General features: G+C 48.5%; 1 protein-coding gene across 2 annotated transcripts in view; it reads left to right on the top strand.

Annotated features, from left to right (window-relative positions):
• Positions 1-13,900, top strand: part of TRAF3IP1 (TRAF3 interacting protein 1) — a 52,572-nt gene that overhangs the window by 15,246 nt on the left and 23,426 nt on the right. The window contains exons 8-13 of one of the 2 annotated variants that reach the window (XM_046643963.1): positions 6,614-6,634; positions 7,590-7,674; positions 8,146-8,229; positions 9,054-9,062; positions 11,237-11,360; positions 11,578-11,614. In XM_046643963.1, the coding sequence (XP_046499919.1) occupies positions 6,614-6,634; positions 7,590-7,674; positions 8,146-8,229; positions 9,054-9,062; positions 11,237-11,360; positions 11,578-11,614 (360 nt within the window). The remainder of the gene's footprint in view (positions 1-6,613; positions 6,635-7,589; positions 7,675-8,145; positions 8,230-9,053; positions 9,063-11,236; positions 11,361-11,577; positions 11,615-13,900) is intronic. The other variant, XM_046643964.1, reaches the window with a different exon arrangement.

The following is a 13,900-nucleotide window of genomic DNA, read 5'->3' as shown; positions in this document are numbered from 1 at the left end:
CAGAAATATTACAATTCTTGAGTGACATGTAAGGGAAACAGTAGCGTAAATCTCAACTCTAGGGAAACATAAAATTTTTCTAGGCTGAACTTGCCTTATATCTGCTTTTTAAAAATTCTATGCCTGTAGCTAGAATCTTTCTCTGTGTACGTTTTTCCCTTTAAGACTTGAATTTCTAAGAGGAGGGATGTTTCAAGCATTCTCCTCTGTCACGGGTTCAGCAGGTACAGTGGAACAAGTGATCCGTGTTTATGTTATTCCAAGTAGGTCACCGTCTGTGATTTATCTGGGTCTTCAGCAGGGTAGGATGACAATAAAAGGTCGCTGAACTGGAGCAGAGTGATTTCTGACTGATGAAAACTCTTCACAATGGGCATGCATGTAGCAGTTCAGCCAATTTTGTGAGAGTGTATTTCATGTTGGCGGGAGCTTTTCTCAGCTGCAAGGTCCTTTGGGAGGGAAGCACCAGGCGGTCCCTGTACCGAAGGGGAGGAGAGTGGGCGGAGGTGGAAGTTTGAGCCGCAGATGGTCCTGTGCGGGCAGCTGGGCGGGCCCGTCCCAGACCAGTGGGCAGAGCTCTCATCTCTCCTGCTTACCTGCTGGCTGGCCTTGAGCAAGCCACAGGGCTGTGTTCTCTGAGCCACAGTGCCCCCATTGGTAGATGGGTGTGAAAATACCTGCCTGGAGAGTCAGTGAGATGATGTCCATAAAGTGGCTGGCTTGTCATAGGCGTCCCATCCATGACCTGCTTTATTGCAGATCTCTTTGGTTTATAGACAGCCCCAAACCAGGGTGAGAGAGTGCTCATTCTGAGAAAGTACAATGGATTTAAAATAGAAATAGTTATTTAGACATAAATCATCGCTTTGTAGATATTGTCTACAAGTGTGAAAATAATATAAGCTCCGTATTTAAAAAGCAGAAGGCACTCCAACAGCTGATTCTCTGTTGAGCGCTTTGCAGAGATTAGAACGAAGTCTGGCGCCACCTGGTGGCCGTGAGCAGAGTCCCGCACACTTGGTGTCCCCTCCTCTCCCCCTTGCGCCCTGCCGCAGCACACGCCCTGGGTCCCTGTCATCACAGTCACGCATGTCATCTTGCACTGGCAGTCCTTTCAGTTTTGGAATTCAGGCCTTTCTCACATGAGTATGATTTCCAGATTCCCCTTGGCTCTCAGCTCGTGCTTCAAGGAAAAACTGGGCCCTGTTGTGCTGACTGATCCAGGCCCTGGCTGCCCGTGCCCGATGCCAGGACCTGACTGGCCTGTGTTTCCACGGGCATCAAAAGTGAATTCGTGGATTTTGTTTTTATCATTTTGCTTTTTCAGGTGGATTGAAGAATTCAACAAGGAATTTATCCATTTCGTCCCCCGCTCTGTCCTGTAATGCAGGCTGTCTGATAAGCCCGTCCCCCTTACAGCTGTTTGAGTTCCAAGTTTTCCTGGAATGTTACACTGTCCATACCTTTGTTTTGCTTGGTTTCCCTCACTTCATTTTGTCCCTCACTTCATTTTGTTTTATTGTTTAAACCTTTTTATTATGAAAAATACAGAAAAGTAGAAGGAATAGTATGCTTGACACCCATATACCTCTCACCTAGATTCAGTAGTTCTAACATTTTGTCATATTTGCTTCTTCTGTAGCGATATATTTTTATGAACTGTTTCAAAGTATATTAAAAACATCCTAATGCTTTACCTCTAAATACTTTACCATGCAGCTCAAAAGATAAAGATGTGCTCCTACGTAGCCATAAAATTATTGCAGGTAACAGATTATTGTTCCCCAATAGCATCTAAAACCCAGGCTATATTGTAATTGTCTCAGAAATGTTATTTTTTTAAAACCAGGATCCAGTTAAGATTAACACATTGTATATTTTTTATTATTCTTTTTGTCTCTAACTTTTTGAACCTGGAGTAACACCCCCTTCTTGCCCTTTTATTCCAGCACATTGACCTTTTGGAGAGATGAGGTTGCTTGTCTTATAGAGCGTCCCTCCTTCTTTCTTTGTCTGCTTGTTTCCTTGTGGTGACATTTAACCTATGCCACCCCTCTGCCCCCTGCTCCTCCCCGTATTTCTGTTAGCTCTCAAGGGCTGGTTAGATCTGGGTTGAATGTGTTGCTTTGCCCTCACCCCAGCATGGGTGATGCTGTGCCCTTTATCTCGTCTCCTATCAGGATACACATAAGTGTCTCTGCATCTCCTAATAGCATGCTGAGACTGGTCACTTGGCCAGCCAGATCCCCGCATTTGAAACCCTGGTTAGATATACTCAGTAACTCTGTGCAGCTAACGTTTGCACACAGCACTGGCAGGATGGCAAGTTGCTTGCTGCTGTGTTGTGGGCTGTGTGTCTGGTCAGCGAGTTTCGGGGGCAGTAATTGCCGTAGACCGGCCCACGGCCAAGTGCGGTGCTCCCTGCTTTGTGCACAGGGTCTCGTTTGACTCTTATGCTCGCTCCAACAGGGAGGGCGCGCTGTGGCTCAGAAGGGCAAGGAGCCCGCTCCAGGGTCAGCACTTGGCAACCTTAAAACTTGGGAAGTCTTGATGCCAAGGCCCATGTCCTCACCTGCGAGGTTCCTTGTAATTCAGACAACAGCTTGTGCTACCTAATGCCCTGATTTTTTTTGGCCAATTCACAGTAATTTTAATTTTTTATTAGTGCATTATTTATTTTTTTAAAATTGTTCTTTGGCGAGCTGGTTAACCTGCCCCCTATGGTTGAGTCGATGGTGGTATTAGTAGTGACTGTATAGTCTGTTTTTATGTTCTTCCTATGTGTGTGAATTTGGGGTTTAGTAAATCTTACTTAAGAAGACCACTAGAAATGTTCTCTGTAAGATATCGTAAGTAATTGTCTACTTGAATCAGACTGTTTAAGTCAGCGTCATTCTTATAGATTAAAAATTCTTCTTGGAAAATTACGTGTTATCTATTTTATGTAATTCTATTACATAAAATAAAGCAGTTCTTTGATATTTAATGACAGGTTGATTCTGATATAAATTATTTCTTTAAATAATTTTAAGAAATTTTAAGGTTGTGTTTCAGGAAAGGGAACATTTTTCTGATTTTGCTTTTGTCTTCTGGTTTCATTTTAGAGAGTGGGTGTCCTTTACTGATGGGTTAGTTTTCTACCCTGGGTCCTGCCGCAATTCAAAATCTGTTCCTTCAGCACCTCCCTGCCCCTACATTTGTTTTTAATAGAAAAGATGTTTTGTTTCTCAGGTGTTTGATATTTTTCCTAATGTGACAGACATTGACACATCAGTCAGTAATCAATAGACGAGTATTTGGGAGCTTTCAGCGTGTCCAGGGCTGTGCACTGTGCCAGAGATACTTTTCCTCTCTCCTGCTTTCCCGAAATCGCCACCTGTCTGCAGCTCCTCGACTCCTGGGCCTGGCTATCGTGGGGAGGCGAGTAGAGACCAGTAGTGTTGGGGTGGTTCTAGAAATGGCGGTAAAGAGGCCAGTCTGCTTTGGCTGTAGGGGCCCCCAGCCTCTGCCTGGGCTGAGGGCCCGGGGCCTGCTCACAGTCTGGGCGCCCCCCCGCCCCCCACCCTGCCCTCACGCCGGTCCCAGAGCCACACCTGGGAGGAACGTTCTTGGTGCACGTTCTCGAAAGCTGCCTTTGGTCAGTCCTTCGTAAACTCGCAGTGTGGGAAAACATAGATAAGTAAGTGTGCTCTGTGTTAACGAAGCCATTGATGACCAGCCTGCCGTGTACACTCTTAATGACCCATTTTAAACTGTTTTATGTCAGGAACAAAAGAAGCTAATACTAACTCAGCTAGTGTTTCAGATGACAATTCAACTAGTCTGTGGCGTGACAGCATTGAGCCAGAACCCGCAGTGAAGCAGAAAGGTAAGAAGGACCGGCCCCCTCAGTCCTTTCCTGGTGAGGCAGACCGAGTGCTGCAGACGCCACGCCGGCTGTGCGGGCACCGCTCTTCTCAGAGGTGCCCCTTGGGTCTGCGACCACACGGACTCCAGTCCCTGTTCTTCATACGCTGGGACTGCACGTGGCGAATGACTCCCTTTGGCCTCTTTATGTAAACCGGAGTGGAACATTCTAGTCATTACTTGATAGCACCAGAGTCTGTCCTGTGTCGTGGTGTTCGTGCTGAGTGACATAAGCAGCAGCTTCCTGGCAGTGTCAGGAATGGCCCGGAAACAAGCTTCAGAGTGACTGCTTGGGAGTCCTGCAGGCCAAGCCACACTTTAAACAGCTCAGGATGTTGTCACTTCCACGATGTTTCTATCTGTAATGTTCTTTCAGTGTCATAAATTGTACCTCGGTGAGATTCTGCTTTTGGCATAATTTTTCCCAGCATTTAGAAAAAAACTATGGGGAAATACACATTGAGCATTTGTTTTTAAGGTCCTGGAGCTCCTGACAGGCCTGGGGGGTGCAGCACCTCATGGCATCGCAGGTCCTCCCTGGGAGTCAGGGCTTGTGCTGGCAGCAGCAGCGGGGCCAGGTGGGCGAGGGGACTGGGGCAGCAGGGGGTGTGCCAGGTGAGGGCTGACGTGTCGATTTGTTCAAACAGAAGATATTTGTTGAAGGCCTGTGTGTTAGGCCCTAAGGCAGTGAGTGCGTTAGTGGACAGAGGTTGGATTGGAAGGTGGCCCCGTGCCGTAAGGGGTGCTGGAGGTAGTCTGGGGTGGGATGGACTTCGCACCTGGGGTCAGGGAGAGCCTTCGGGCAGTGGGCGGGGCAGAGAGAGTGGGGTCACCTCGTGCCCAGCCTCATGACCACAGGAAGCGAGTGGTATTTTTAGGATGAGTGGCTTAATCATATTCAGATCATGTTAATTGGGCGGCTTGGCGAGTAGTCAGGAGGGGAGAGTGGCCTGGACTGTGGTAGGACAACAGGGAGTGGAGGAATGGACAGATTCTAGAGGTGCGGAGACAGCGAACGGCCAAGCAGGCCCCGAACTTGGAGGGAAGGTCTGGACCCGAGATGACCTGTGAGGGTTGTTGGCGTTCAGATAGTGTTGAGAGCTCAGCTCTGGGTGGGTCACCTGGGCTGAGAGAGGGAAGGAGAGCCTGCCATGTCTGGGCCTTGGCCCTGGAATCTGGGGAGGAGGCCGAGCTGGTGAAGGGTTCTGAGGAGGAGAGCCCGAAGACGGGTGGGGAAAACCCGGAGGATCCGTGAGGAAGGAGCCGGAGGGGTGGGGGACCTGATCTCTGGAGGGGTGAAACCTGCTGTGTACACTCGCTGTTGGGGGATCGGCCTGTGGCTCAGTTGCCCCACCTGTAAGTAACCTTTCTCAGTTCAATGAGAACTCAGTGTTTCCCCAACGCCGAAGGCCTGGGTTTGAGGAAAGACCAGGGGTTTGGAGTCTAGGGCCCCTGGTTGCACAGCAGCTGTTCTGTGCTGGTCTCTTCCAAGTGTGTGCTCTAGGCTGCCCCTCACTGAGGAGAGGGTCTGCTGCTCCCTGCTCTGCTCCTAGGCAGTGCTCCATCCCAGGGTTGACCCTGAGCCCCCCATTGTCTTCACACCATCCTTCCAGTGGCACTGTCTGGAACCATGTTCTCCAGGTCCCTTTTACCTGCTGACCCTCAATCCTCTGTCCCCTGCCAATCCTGTTCTCTGTTGTGTCACCTCTAGGGTGGGCTGTGACCTCCAGGAGGCTCCCATGTTCCATACAAACAGGGTCCTATAGGGCCTCCCGGTTCTCATTGCCCCGTGAGCTTGGTGCCCCCTTTCCCCTAGAGCCGCCCTCCTAGGGCACCATTCCTGTAGCTCTCCGTAGTGTTCCATAGGCAACAGAAGGTTCTTAAAGTCCTCCTGTGGACAAGCTCAGGCGTCTGAGAAGTGCTTTTCACCCTGCGTTTGCATGTGCATCCTCAGAATGACCCAGGGCCCGATCTTCGTGGGTGTCATAACATGGTCCCGTCTGGAGGTGCGGCTGTGGTTGATGAGGGGCTGCACGGTGGCTGTGGCTAGTGTCTCTCCTGGCTGTCCCCTGGAGCCACGTAGCTTTGGCTTCTCTGCAAATCTGTTCATGCATTTTAAGAGTGTGACACAAAGATGATCCACCTGCGGTTTTGAGTCCACCCCCCTCCCCACCCCTACAAGTGCTTCCACTCATTTCCATAGGTCACGTTTGTCCCCAAAAAGCAGGATCCTGGGTGAAAAGTGGGGAGCTTGAGAAATGTTCTTATTGAGGAGCCTATGGAAAGAACACTTGGCGATGAGTCATGTGAGATGGGCTGTTGTTTGGTTACAGAGTCATCACGTGGCCCAGAGGGGTGTCCGCCAGGTTCCCTGCAGTCAGTCTTCCCGGATTCCTGGCTTCATCAGCTTCCGCCCCATCTGTCTGTCTCGTTCACCTCTGTGATACACTTTCTTCCCATCCCTGTTCCTGTTTTCATGTCATAACATTTTGTGACTCAGTTTGGTTTGTTCTTTGTCTTTCTATCTTTGACAATGAAACGATGGCAGGAACTAGAGAAGAGGCTCTGAGGGGATGATCGTGTCCCTAGCAGACGTCCACAATGGCTGTTGCATGTTTTTCTCTAATCCAGTTCTGCTCGTTTAGCATACTGAGGTTCACTGACACAAAAGTTGATTTTCTGATGTGCCTTTCTTATTTTTTTTTAGGCGACTCTCCTAGTGATGCAGGTAAGGAGTGGCCTTAAATATATGTGTTTCGTATAAATTGTGTACATGTGTATAGATATTAACACATCCTCTCAGATTTAGATTTTATAAATTGTGTTAGTGAAAGTAATTTAAGGAAACATAACTGTACCAATTTAAGATTTAATTTACATGTTTTATGTTTCAGAATCAGGAGGATACATTTCAGAATTTTTTCCAGAGTATAAAGTATATTTCCAGTATTCAGATTCTGATTTATTTTCACAATTTTCTAAGTATAAATAAAGTTCTTTTCTTTTAAATAGTGGAGTAAATTTAATTGTCTTAATAGCTTGGGCTTGTTATTTACTGATTAGATCTTTTTGTCAAAATGAAAAAACTTTGTTCAGATTATAAAAATAATATGGTACATGCACAAAGTAGGAAAATTTTTAAATGCAGAAAAGTATAAAGAAGAAAATGAAAAGCACTGGTAAATCCACTGCTCATAACTTAAGTTAACGTCCTTCCAGAACCACGTATATGTAATTATTAGGTATATTACCATACTCCATTAATTGTGTATTAAGATGATGACATTGTTTTATATAAGACTGTACCATAATTTACTAACATTACGTGTTGTTTGTCACTGTTAAAATGATGGTGTGTGAGCATCTTGACACATGTATGTTTATATATGTCCATTTTTTCCCCTAGTTATGTTTCCTTTAAGTTAAATTGCTGACTTGATTGACCTACCTTTTGAATCCACTTTCTTGAGAAGTTGGACTAGTTTGTATTTCCAGGGTTGGAGTGTACCCGTTTCCCCAAACCTTCACCAAATTTAGATATCAAATGACTGTTTTATCTTCATCGAAATGACAGATGAAAAAAGCTCACTTATATTTGCAATTATTTGCTGTTTTTTCACATATCTGTTAGTTGTTTGTGTTTCTTCTTTTGTGAATTGCTGATTGGGTTGTCATCCTTTCAGAAGGAGAAGTCGGACCTTCTGGCCAAGACAAGTCTGAGGTGTCCGAGAATCCCGAGGTCCCTAACGAGCCCTCATCCAGCCTCAGGTGTGTACCCTCTCATCCCCAGGTGGCCACTGTGGCCACGCACGCTGCCCTCTGTGCCTTCCTCAGTAGACTTAACGCTTGAGTTGAGTGATGGGAAATACTTGTACAAAGAAGCAAAAATCATGTATTTAGTTTTCCTGAACCTGAGGTGTAACTAACCACATGTAGAACATTTTAGAGATTTAGGGAAATTCATAATTATGGCTAAATCATGTCATGTTTTGATTACTGATAGTTCTGTTACTACTTTTTGTACCTTAAAATTAATGAAAATATAAGATAAAAGATGGATACTTTTAAACTTGTCAGGTTGGTGGAATGTTCTTAATATCCTGCAGACTGTGTCCTACCCAGCCTGTTGATGGGGGCCTGGAAATTAGTGTTAACATTAACCTGCGTTTTTTTTTGGTCCCCTTTGAAATGTACGAGTGTTTTATCTCCCTGCTTTGGTTTTCCCATATTTGAATTTAGAAGAATGCCTCGGCCTGGGAGTGCGAGACCAGCGCCCCCCCGAGTGAAACGACAGGAGAGCGTGGAGGTGCTCACGACAGACAGGTGGGGCCCTCGTCATCGCGCAGGGCTGGGAGGTGCCCGTGCTGAGAGGTGGGGCAGAGAAGGCAGCAGGTGGTGCTGGGAAGACTTGCTGTCGAGGAAAAGACAGACCAGGTTAGGCCCTGACCTCAGACCGCACGCCAGCCTCACGTTTCAGATGGGTGAGAGAGGAAAACACGTGTATTCGTGCATGTACAACTAAGTCTTCACAATACCCGCGGAAGTGTATTTCTCTGATCTCTAGGTAGAGGATTTTCTAGGCATGAAAACAATGAGGGGAAAAATAGGAAAAAAAGATTTAAAGGCTTAATTGCACAAAAATTAAAAACAAAATATTGTCAGAAACTCATAAACAGTATAAAGACAGGCCACCGATAGGCCTTTTAAAAGTTTTACAAATCTACCTGTGGAGTAAAGTCCAAAAAAATCAAAGCAAAAAAAATAGAAAAATAAAAAGAGGCTGTATCGGAGTGGGTTTCAGATAGAACAGGAGGCAGGAATTGGATACAAGTGTAGACATGTTTTTTGAGTTTTGTTGCAAAGGGAAGCAAAGGAATGAGACAGTAGGCAGTGGGAAGGACAGTGTCAAGGGAAGTTATATTTTTTGTTTGTAAGATGAGAGAACTGGCACATTCTTCTGGTGATGGCAGTGATCCAGTGGAGAGGGGGGACTGGTGATGTGGGAGGGGCAGGATGTGGCGGGAATTGTTGGACAGAGTCCCTGAGTGGGCGAGGGGACATGGAGGGGTGGGCCTTAGAGACAACCGAGGAGAGCAGTGTGTGGGTGAAATTCTGGAAAGTTCTCTCTGGTGCTTCCTTTTTCTTAGGAGCCAAGAGTGAGTCTGGGGAAGGAGGAGCAGGAGGTCAGAGGAGAGAGAAGACGGGAAGCCATTCTCCACCAGAGTGGGCTGGTGGACGGACTGGAGCAGAAATTCTCAGCCAGGGGCCACTCCCACCCCCAGGGGATGCTGGGGACACTGGGGCCATGTCTGGAGACGTTTTGTAGCATCGTGACTGGGGAGGAAGTAGAGGGAAGGTTCTTGGCATCTAGTTGTGGGATTGGGGCTAGGGATGCTGCTAAACATCCTACAGTGCCGGGGGCAGCCCCACCACAGAGAATGATCCAGCCCAGAGGTCCACAGCGCGGCATGCAGAGGCTGGCCTGGAGGAGCAGGCTTGATTGCTGGATACGTCAGGCGCACGTGGTGTCAAGCGACAGGAGTCAGTGGGCTGTGGACTTAGTTCTCCAGCCATGGTCAGCTGCACAGTGCAGGCGCCAGGTGGGCAAGGGGTTGGGAAGAATAGGGTACTTGGATTGGAGATTGAGGGCTTGCCGTCAGCAGCAGTGACAAGGTGTGACCCTGGGAGTGTGACTGAGTGATGGATGCAGGAGAACTCAGGGACCCCAGAGCTGAAGGTTTGTGAAAGATCATTTCTCAGTACTCGCAATCCTCAAGAGTTGAGACAGGAGCAGTGTCGGCGGAAGCAGCAGGGAGCCAGGAGTGCAGGGGTGGGGCCTGGGACTGGCAGATGGAGGCAACAACGACGGGGTTGAGGGTGAGAGCTCTGGTTCTCTGAGTATCTCTGACAACATGAGATTCAGAATTGGCAGACTTTTGGGGGAGAATGACCTGGAAGCCACAGTAAGCATAGGGAAGACCCTCCCTCTGGGCCTGGCATAGGAGGGTAGTCTGTCTGTGGGCTGCAGGGAGGCACATCTTCCCTGGGGGCAGACAGGTGGTGGTGGGACGTTAGAGACCGAGGGTGAGGATGGAGGGGGTTTGCGGCTGAGGGAGGACACGTGGCAGAGTGTCTGGAGTTGGGGAGCAGTGGATGTGGGCCATGGTGGGGGTGTACAGAGAGAGTAAGAGACAAAGGAGAAGATGAGATTGGTCCTGGTGGAGGCAAGACAGGCAGTTGTGAGGGTCGGACGGGCCCTGGTGATCAAGTTGAGGACGTTTGGGAGAAGGGGGCATTGTTTCGAGAGCTCATACTCAGGTGCACCGATTCCCTCTTGACCTCGTGCATTGCACTGAAACAAGGGAGAAGTTTGGGTGTGTGTGTGTGTGTGTGTGTGTGTGCGCGTTTGCATGCATGTGTGTGTATACATGTGTGCATGTGTGCTAGAGTGATAGGGAGTGGGGGAGCGGCAAGGGTGTTCAATAGAGCATGGCTGTGTTAAGTTGGTAGGGAAGGAGTAGTGGCAGGAGGGACTGACAGGGAGCCGTGGCATGTTTGGGTCTGGGGCCTGTGGTGGAGGTGCAGGTGTGGTGGGAGAAATGCCTGAGCAGAGGTGGTCTGTGGTGGGGTGACTGTAGGTGGGATGTTCCGGTGTGTGACCACTGGAGGCGTGAGAGAGCCCTTGGATGGAGGCAGTCACCTGGGAGGACCAGGTCAGGGCTCTTGGGCATTGGACTGGCTCAGAGTGATGGCAGGGCCTGGGGGAGAGGAGGTGCATAACTGGGGGTGCTGGGCAGGTTGAAAGGTCAGGGGCAGCAACTAGGAGCCAAATGAGGGGCCTCGAGGAGGCTGCTCTGTTCCCATGTGAGACTGAGGAGCGCAAGTCTGGGGTGGCCCTGGCCAGCGGGGCCCCTGGTGCCCCCCTGCCCTGAGGTTTTTGACTTGGGGGAATAGGCTGTTCCATGTGAGGGACTGCAGGTGGGGGGCTGGTCTGCCAGAGAGCCTGGCCAGGGGAGAGGGGGCCTCCAAGGGTGATGGTTAGGTAGAGGGCACAGCAATGCGGGGACTGGGTATGGCCCTGGGGGCTGGACATCACTGGGGTGGGGAGCTGGCAGAGGGTAGTGCTCACAGGGACCCAGGCCTGAGGGGCTTCATTGAGGACACTGTTTCCAGACTTCACCTCTGCTTCCGCCTGTGTTTTGTGATGTTCTAGAGATGGTTGGTGGCCACACTCTCACGTTACCTCAGGCCCGGTTCCAGACGCATGGGGTTGATGAAAATGTGTGAGCGACATAGCATTTCTAATTTAATCTAATTTCTTTTTATTTAGGACAGGGAGTGGTAAAACCGTCTCAAATGTGATTATAGATTCGCAGAATTCTGACAATGAGGAAGATGATCAGTTTGTGGTGGAGGCTGCCCCCCAGCTCTCTGAGATGTCAGAACTTGAAATGGTGGGTTAACCAGAGTGTGTGTGTTTATAATTACACTTGGACCACATTGGCATTAATCCTCCAGCATTGATTTATGTAGCATAGTTTTCCTCTAAGGTTTCCATTAGTTCTGTACCCTGTTTAACTTTGTCCTTCCTTTGATGAGATCCATGAAAGCATGATTTTGAGAGTTCAGCAAACCTGACCCTCCTTTTTTCCTCTTTCCTTTCCGGCTCAGGTACAAGCGGTGGAGGTGGAGGAAGATGAGAAGCACGGTGAGTACTGGGTGTGTGCACGTCTGTGTCTGCTCTGTGCATGTGCTTTCAGAGGATCCAACACAAATGAGCCCGGTCTGCCCCGTTTTGGTCTGGGGTCTGAATGGCAGTAAACAGGATGCCATGGGCATGATTGCCTGTAGGTGGAGGTTTTATTATGGGAGATGGTGGATGCTGCTACCCGTCCTTAGAGGACTGGGGAGGGCGCGCATGACCCAGGAGACCAGCTGTACGCGCTTACGCAGATGGCTCCTTTTCTTACCCGTCCACTTAGATTTGGGATTGGATGACCTCAAGTCATTCCCAAAACGACAGTTCTGTCATATTATTTGTTTTCTCCCCAAGCACAGTGTCTTCTTTTTTTCCAACATTTGTAAAGGCAGACAGAATAGTGTGATGAAGCCCCTGTACCCGATACGCAGCTTCAACAGTGATGGACTCATCTCGTTCTGTCTAAGCCCCCAGGCTGTGTCCCCTCCTCCAGACTGTCTTCAAGCCCTGGACCACTCAGTCCTTCTGCAAACGTGTATGCACCTCTGAAAGATGAGGGCTCTTTTTAAAAACATAACCATAATTCTATTGTTGTATATCAAAAAGCAATAATTCTTTAATATCTTCAAGCCTTTTTTTTCCAGTTGTTCTGTATATTTTTTCTGCTTTGTTTGAGTCAGAAGCCAAGTAAGGACCCTGCATTGCCGTCCACTCGCTTGACTCTCAAGTCTCTCTTACCTGGGGGTCCGCCTGCCCCCTTTCCCTGTAATTTATTTGTTGGAGAAGCTGGTCGGCTGTCCTTCAGAGTTTCTCACTGTTGGGTGTTGCTTATTAACCCCAGTGTTAAGGTGTTTTTTTTTTTTTTTTTAATAGCTTTCATTTTTTTTTTTTTTTTTAAAGATTTTATTTTTTTCCTCTTTCTCCCCAAAGCCCCCCGGTACATAGTTGTATATTCTTCGTCGTGGGTCCTTCTAGTTGTGGCATGTGGGATGCTGCCTCAGCGTGGTTTGATGAGCAGTACCATGTCCGCGCCCAGGATTCGAACCAACGAAACACTGGGCCGCCTGCAGCGGAGCGCGCGAACTTAACCACTCGGCCACGGGGCCAGCCCCTAAGGTGTTTTTTTTTTTGTAAGGAAGGCTCGCCCTGAGCTAATGTCTGCACCAGTCTTCCTCTGTTTTTCGTATGTGGGATGCCTCCACAGCATGGCTGACAAGTGGAGCAGGCCTGCACCTGGGATCCGAACCCGTGAACCTGGGTGGCCAAAGTGGAGCACGTGGAACTTTACCCACTTGGCCCCAGGGCCGGCCGGGAGGTTTTTTCACACATGCCTCTGTTGCTGTAAATTGGTTCTAGAGAGTTGGTGAGGTTCAAGTGTTTTGGGCAAGAATGCCTCGTGGGTGGTGTTGGTTCTTTGTCGCGTCTGCCGTGTCTCTGCTCACCGTGTCAGCCTGGGTGGGTTATTCACTGAGGGTTGGAGTGGCGATGCTCTCTGCCGGCCTCCGTCTTCCTGCTGCTTTACTGGGGAGCTCCATGGTGCGAGCTCTTCCTTCTCAGGGGCCTGACCAGCCCACAGCGCAGAGCCTGTGGAAGACGCAGCCCCGACGCTCCATGCCGTCCCTTTATTGATCACTTGTCACAGTAGTGACTTTGTTCCTGACACCTGTGAGAGTTGACTAATGAGGGCTTCTGTGTTTTTTTGTTGTTTTGATATCTATATGAAGTCATGGTTTTGTTTGTTTTCTTTTGTTTTACACACTTGATTGTTTCATTTCAGCCCCTCTCAGTTTTTCCTGTCAATGTTCAAATTTCCCCATGTTTGACCTGTGGGGCCTGTCCAAGTTGTCTTCCAGAGGCATTTTGACTCATCCCGGTAGACTTTGCAGCTTCCTTGTTTTCCAGGCTGACAAGATGTTTCAGGCTCACTTTGTATATTTCCTGCCCTGTATCTGAAATCCTCCGTTTCTCCAGGGAGCCTGGCTGTGCATTGCTGCTTGGTTGGTCATTGTTTTTAGGGCTTTTCTTTTATTTTTTTAATAAGAAAATATGTCCTGAGTTCATATTGGTATTTCCACTTCAGCTTTACGATTGTAGGATTTTCCCTAAGTTCTTTGATTTTATACAAGCATCTCTATCTCACACTGAAAATCCTGGCTCCTGGCCCCAGCTGCTTGTTTGCTCTATCCCACAGTGTGTGCACACAGCAATTTTAGGGCACCACCTCCTGATATTAACAAGCGTGGTCACTGAAAACACTTCAGGACTTTTTCGGTCGGTCTGTTTGTTTGTTCTTAG

Source organism: Equus quagga, chromosome 17, assembly GCF_021613505.1.
Source record: "Equus quagga isolate Etosha38 chromosome 17, UCLA_HA_Equagga_1.0, whole genome shotgun sequence".
Classification (NCBI taxonomy): Eukaryota; Metazoa; Chordata; class Mammalia; order Perissodactyla; family Equidae; genus Equus; species Equus quagga.
The sequence above is the reverse complement of the archived record's forward strand: the minus strand, read 5'-3'. Positions and strand labels throughout refer to the sequence as shown.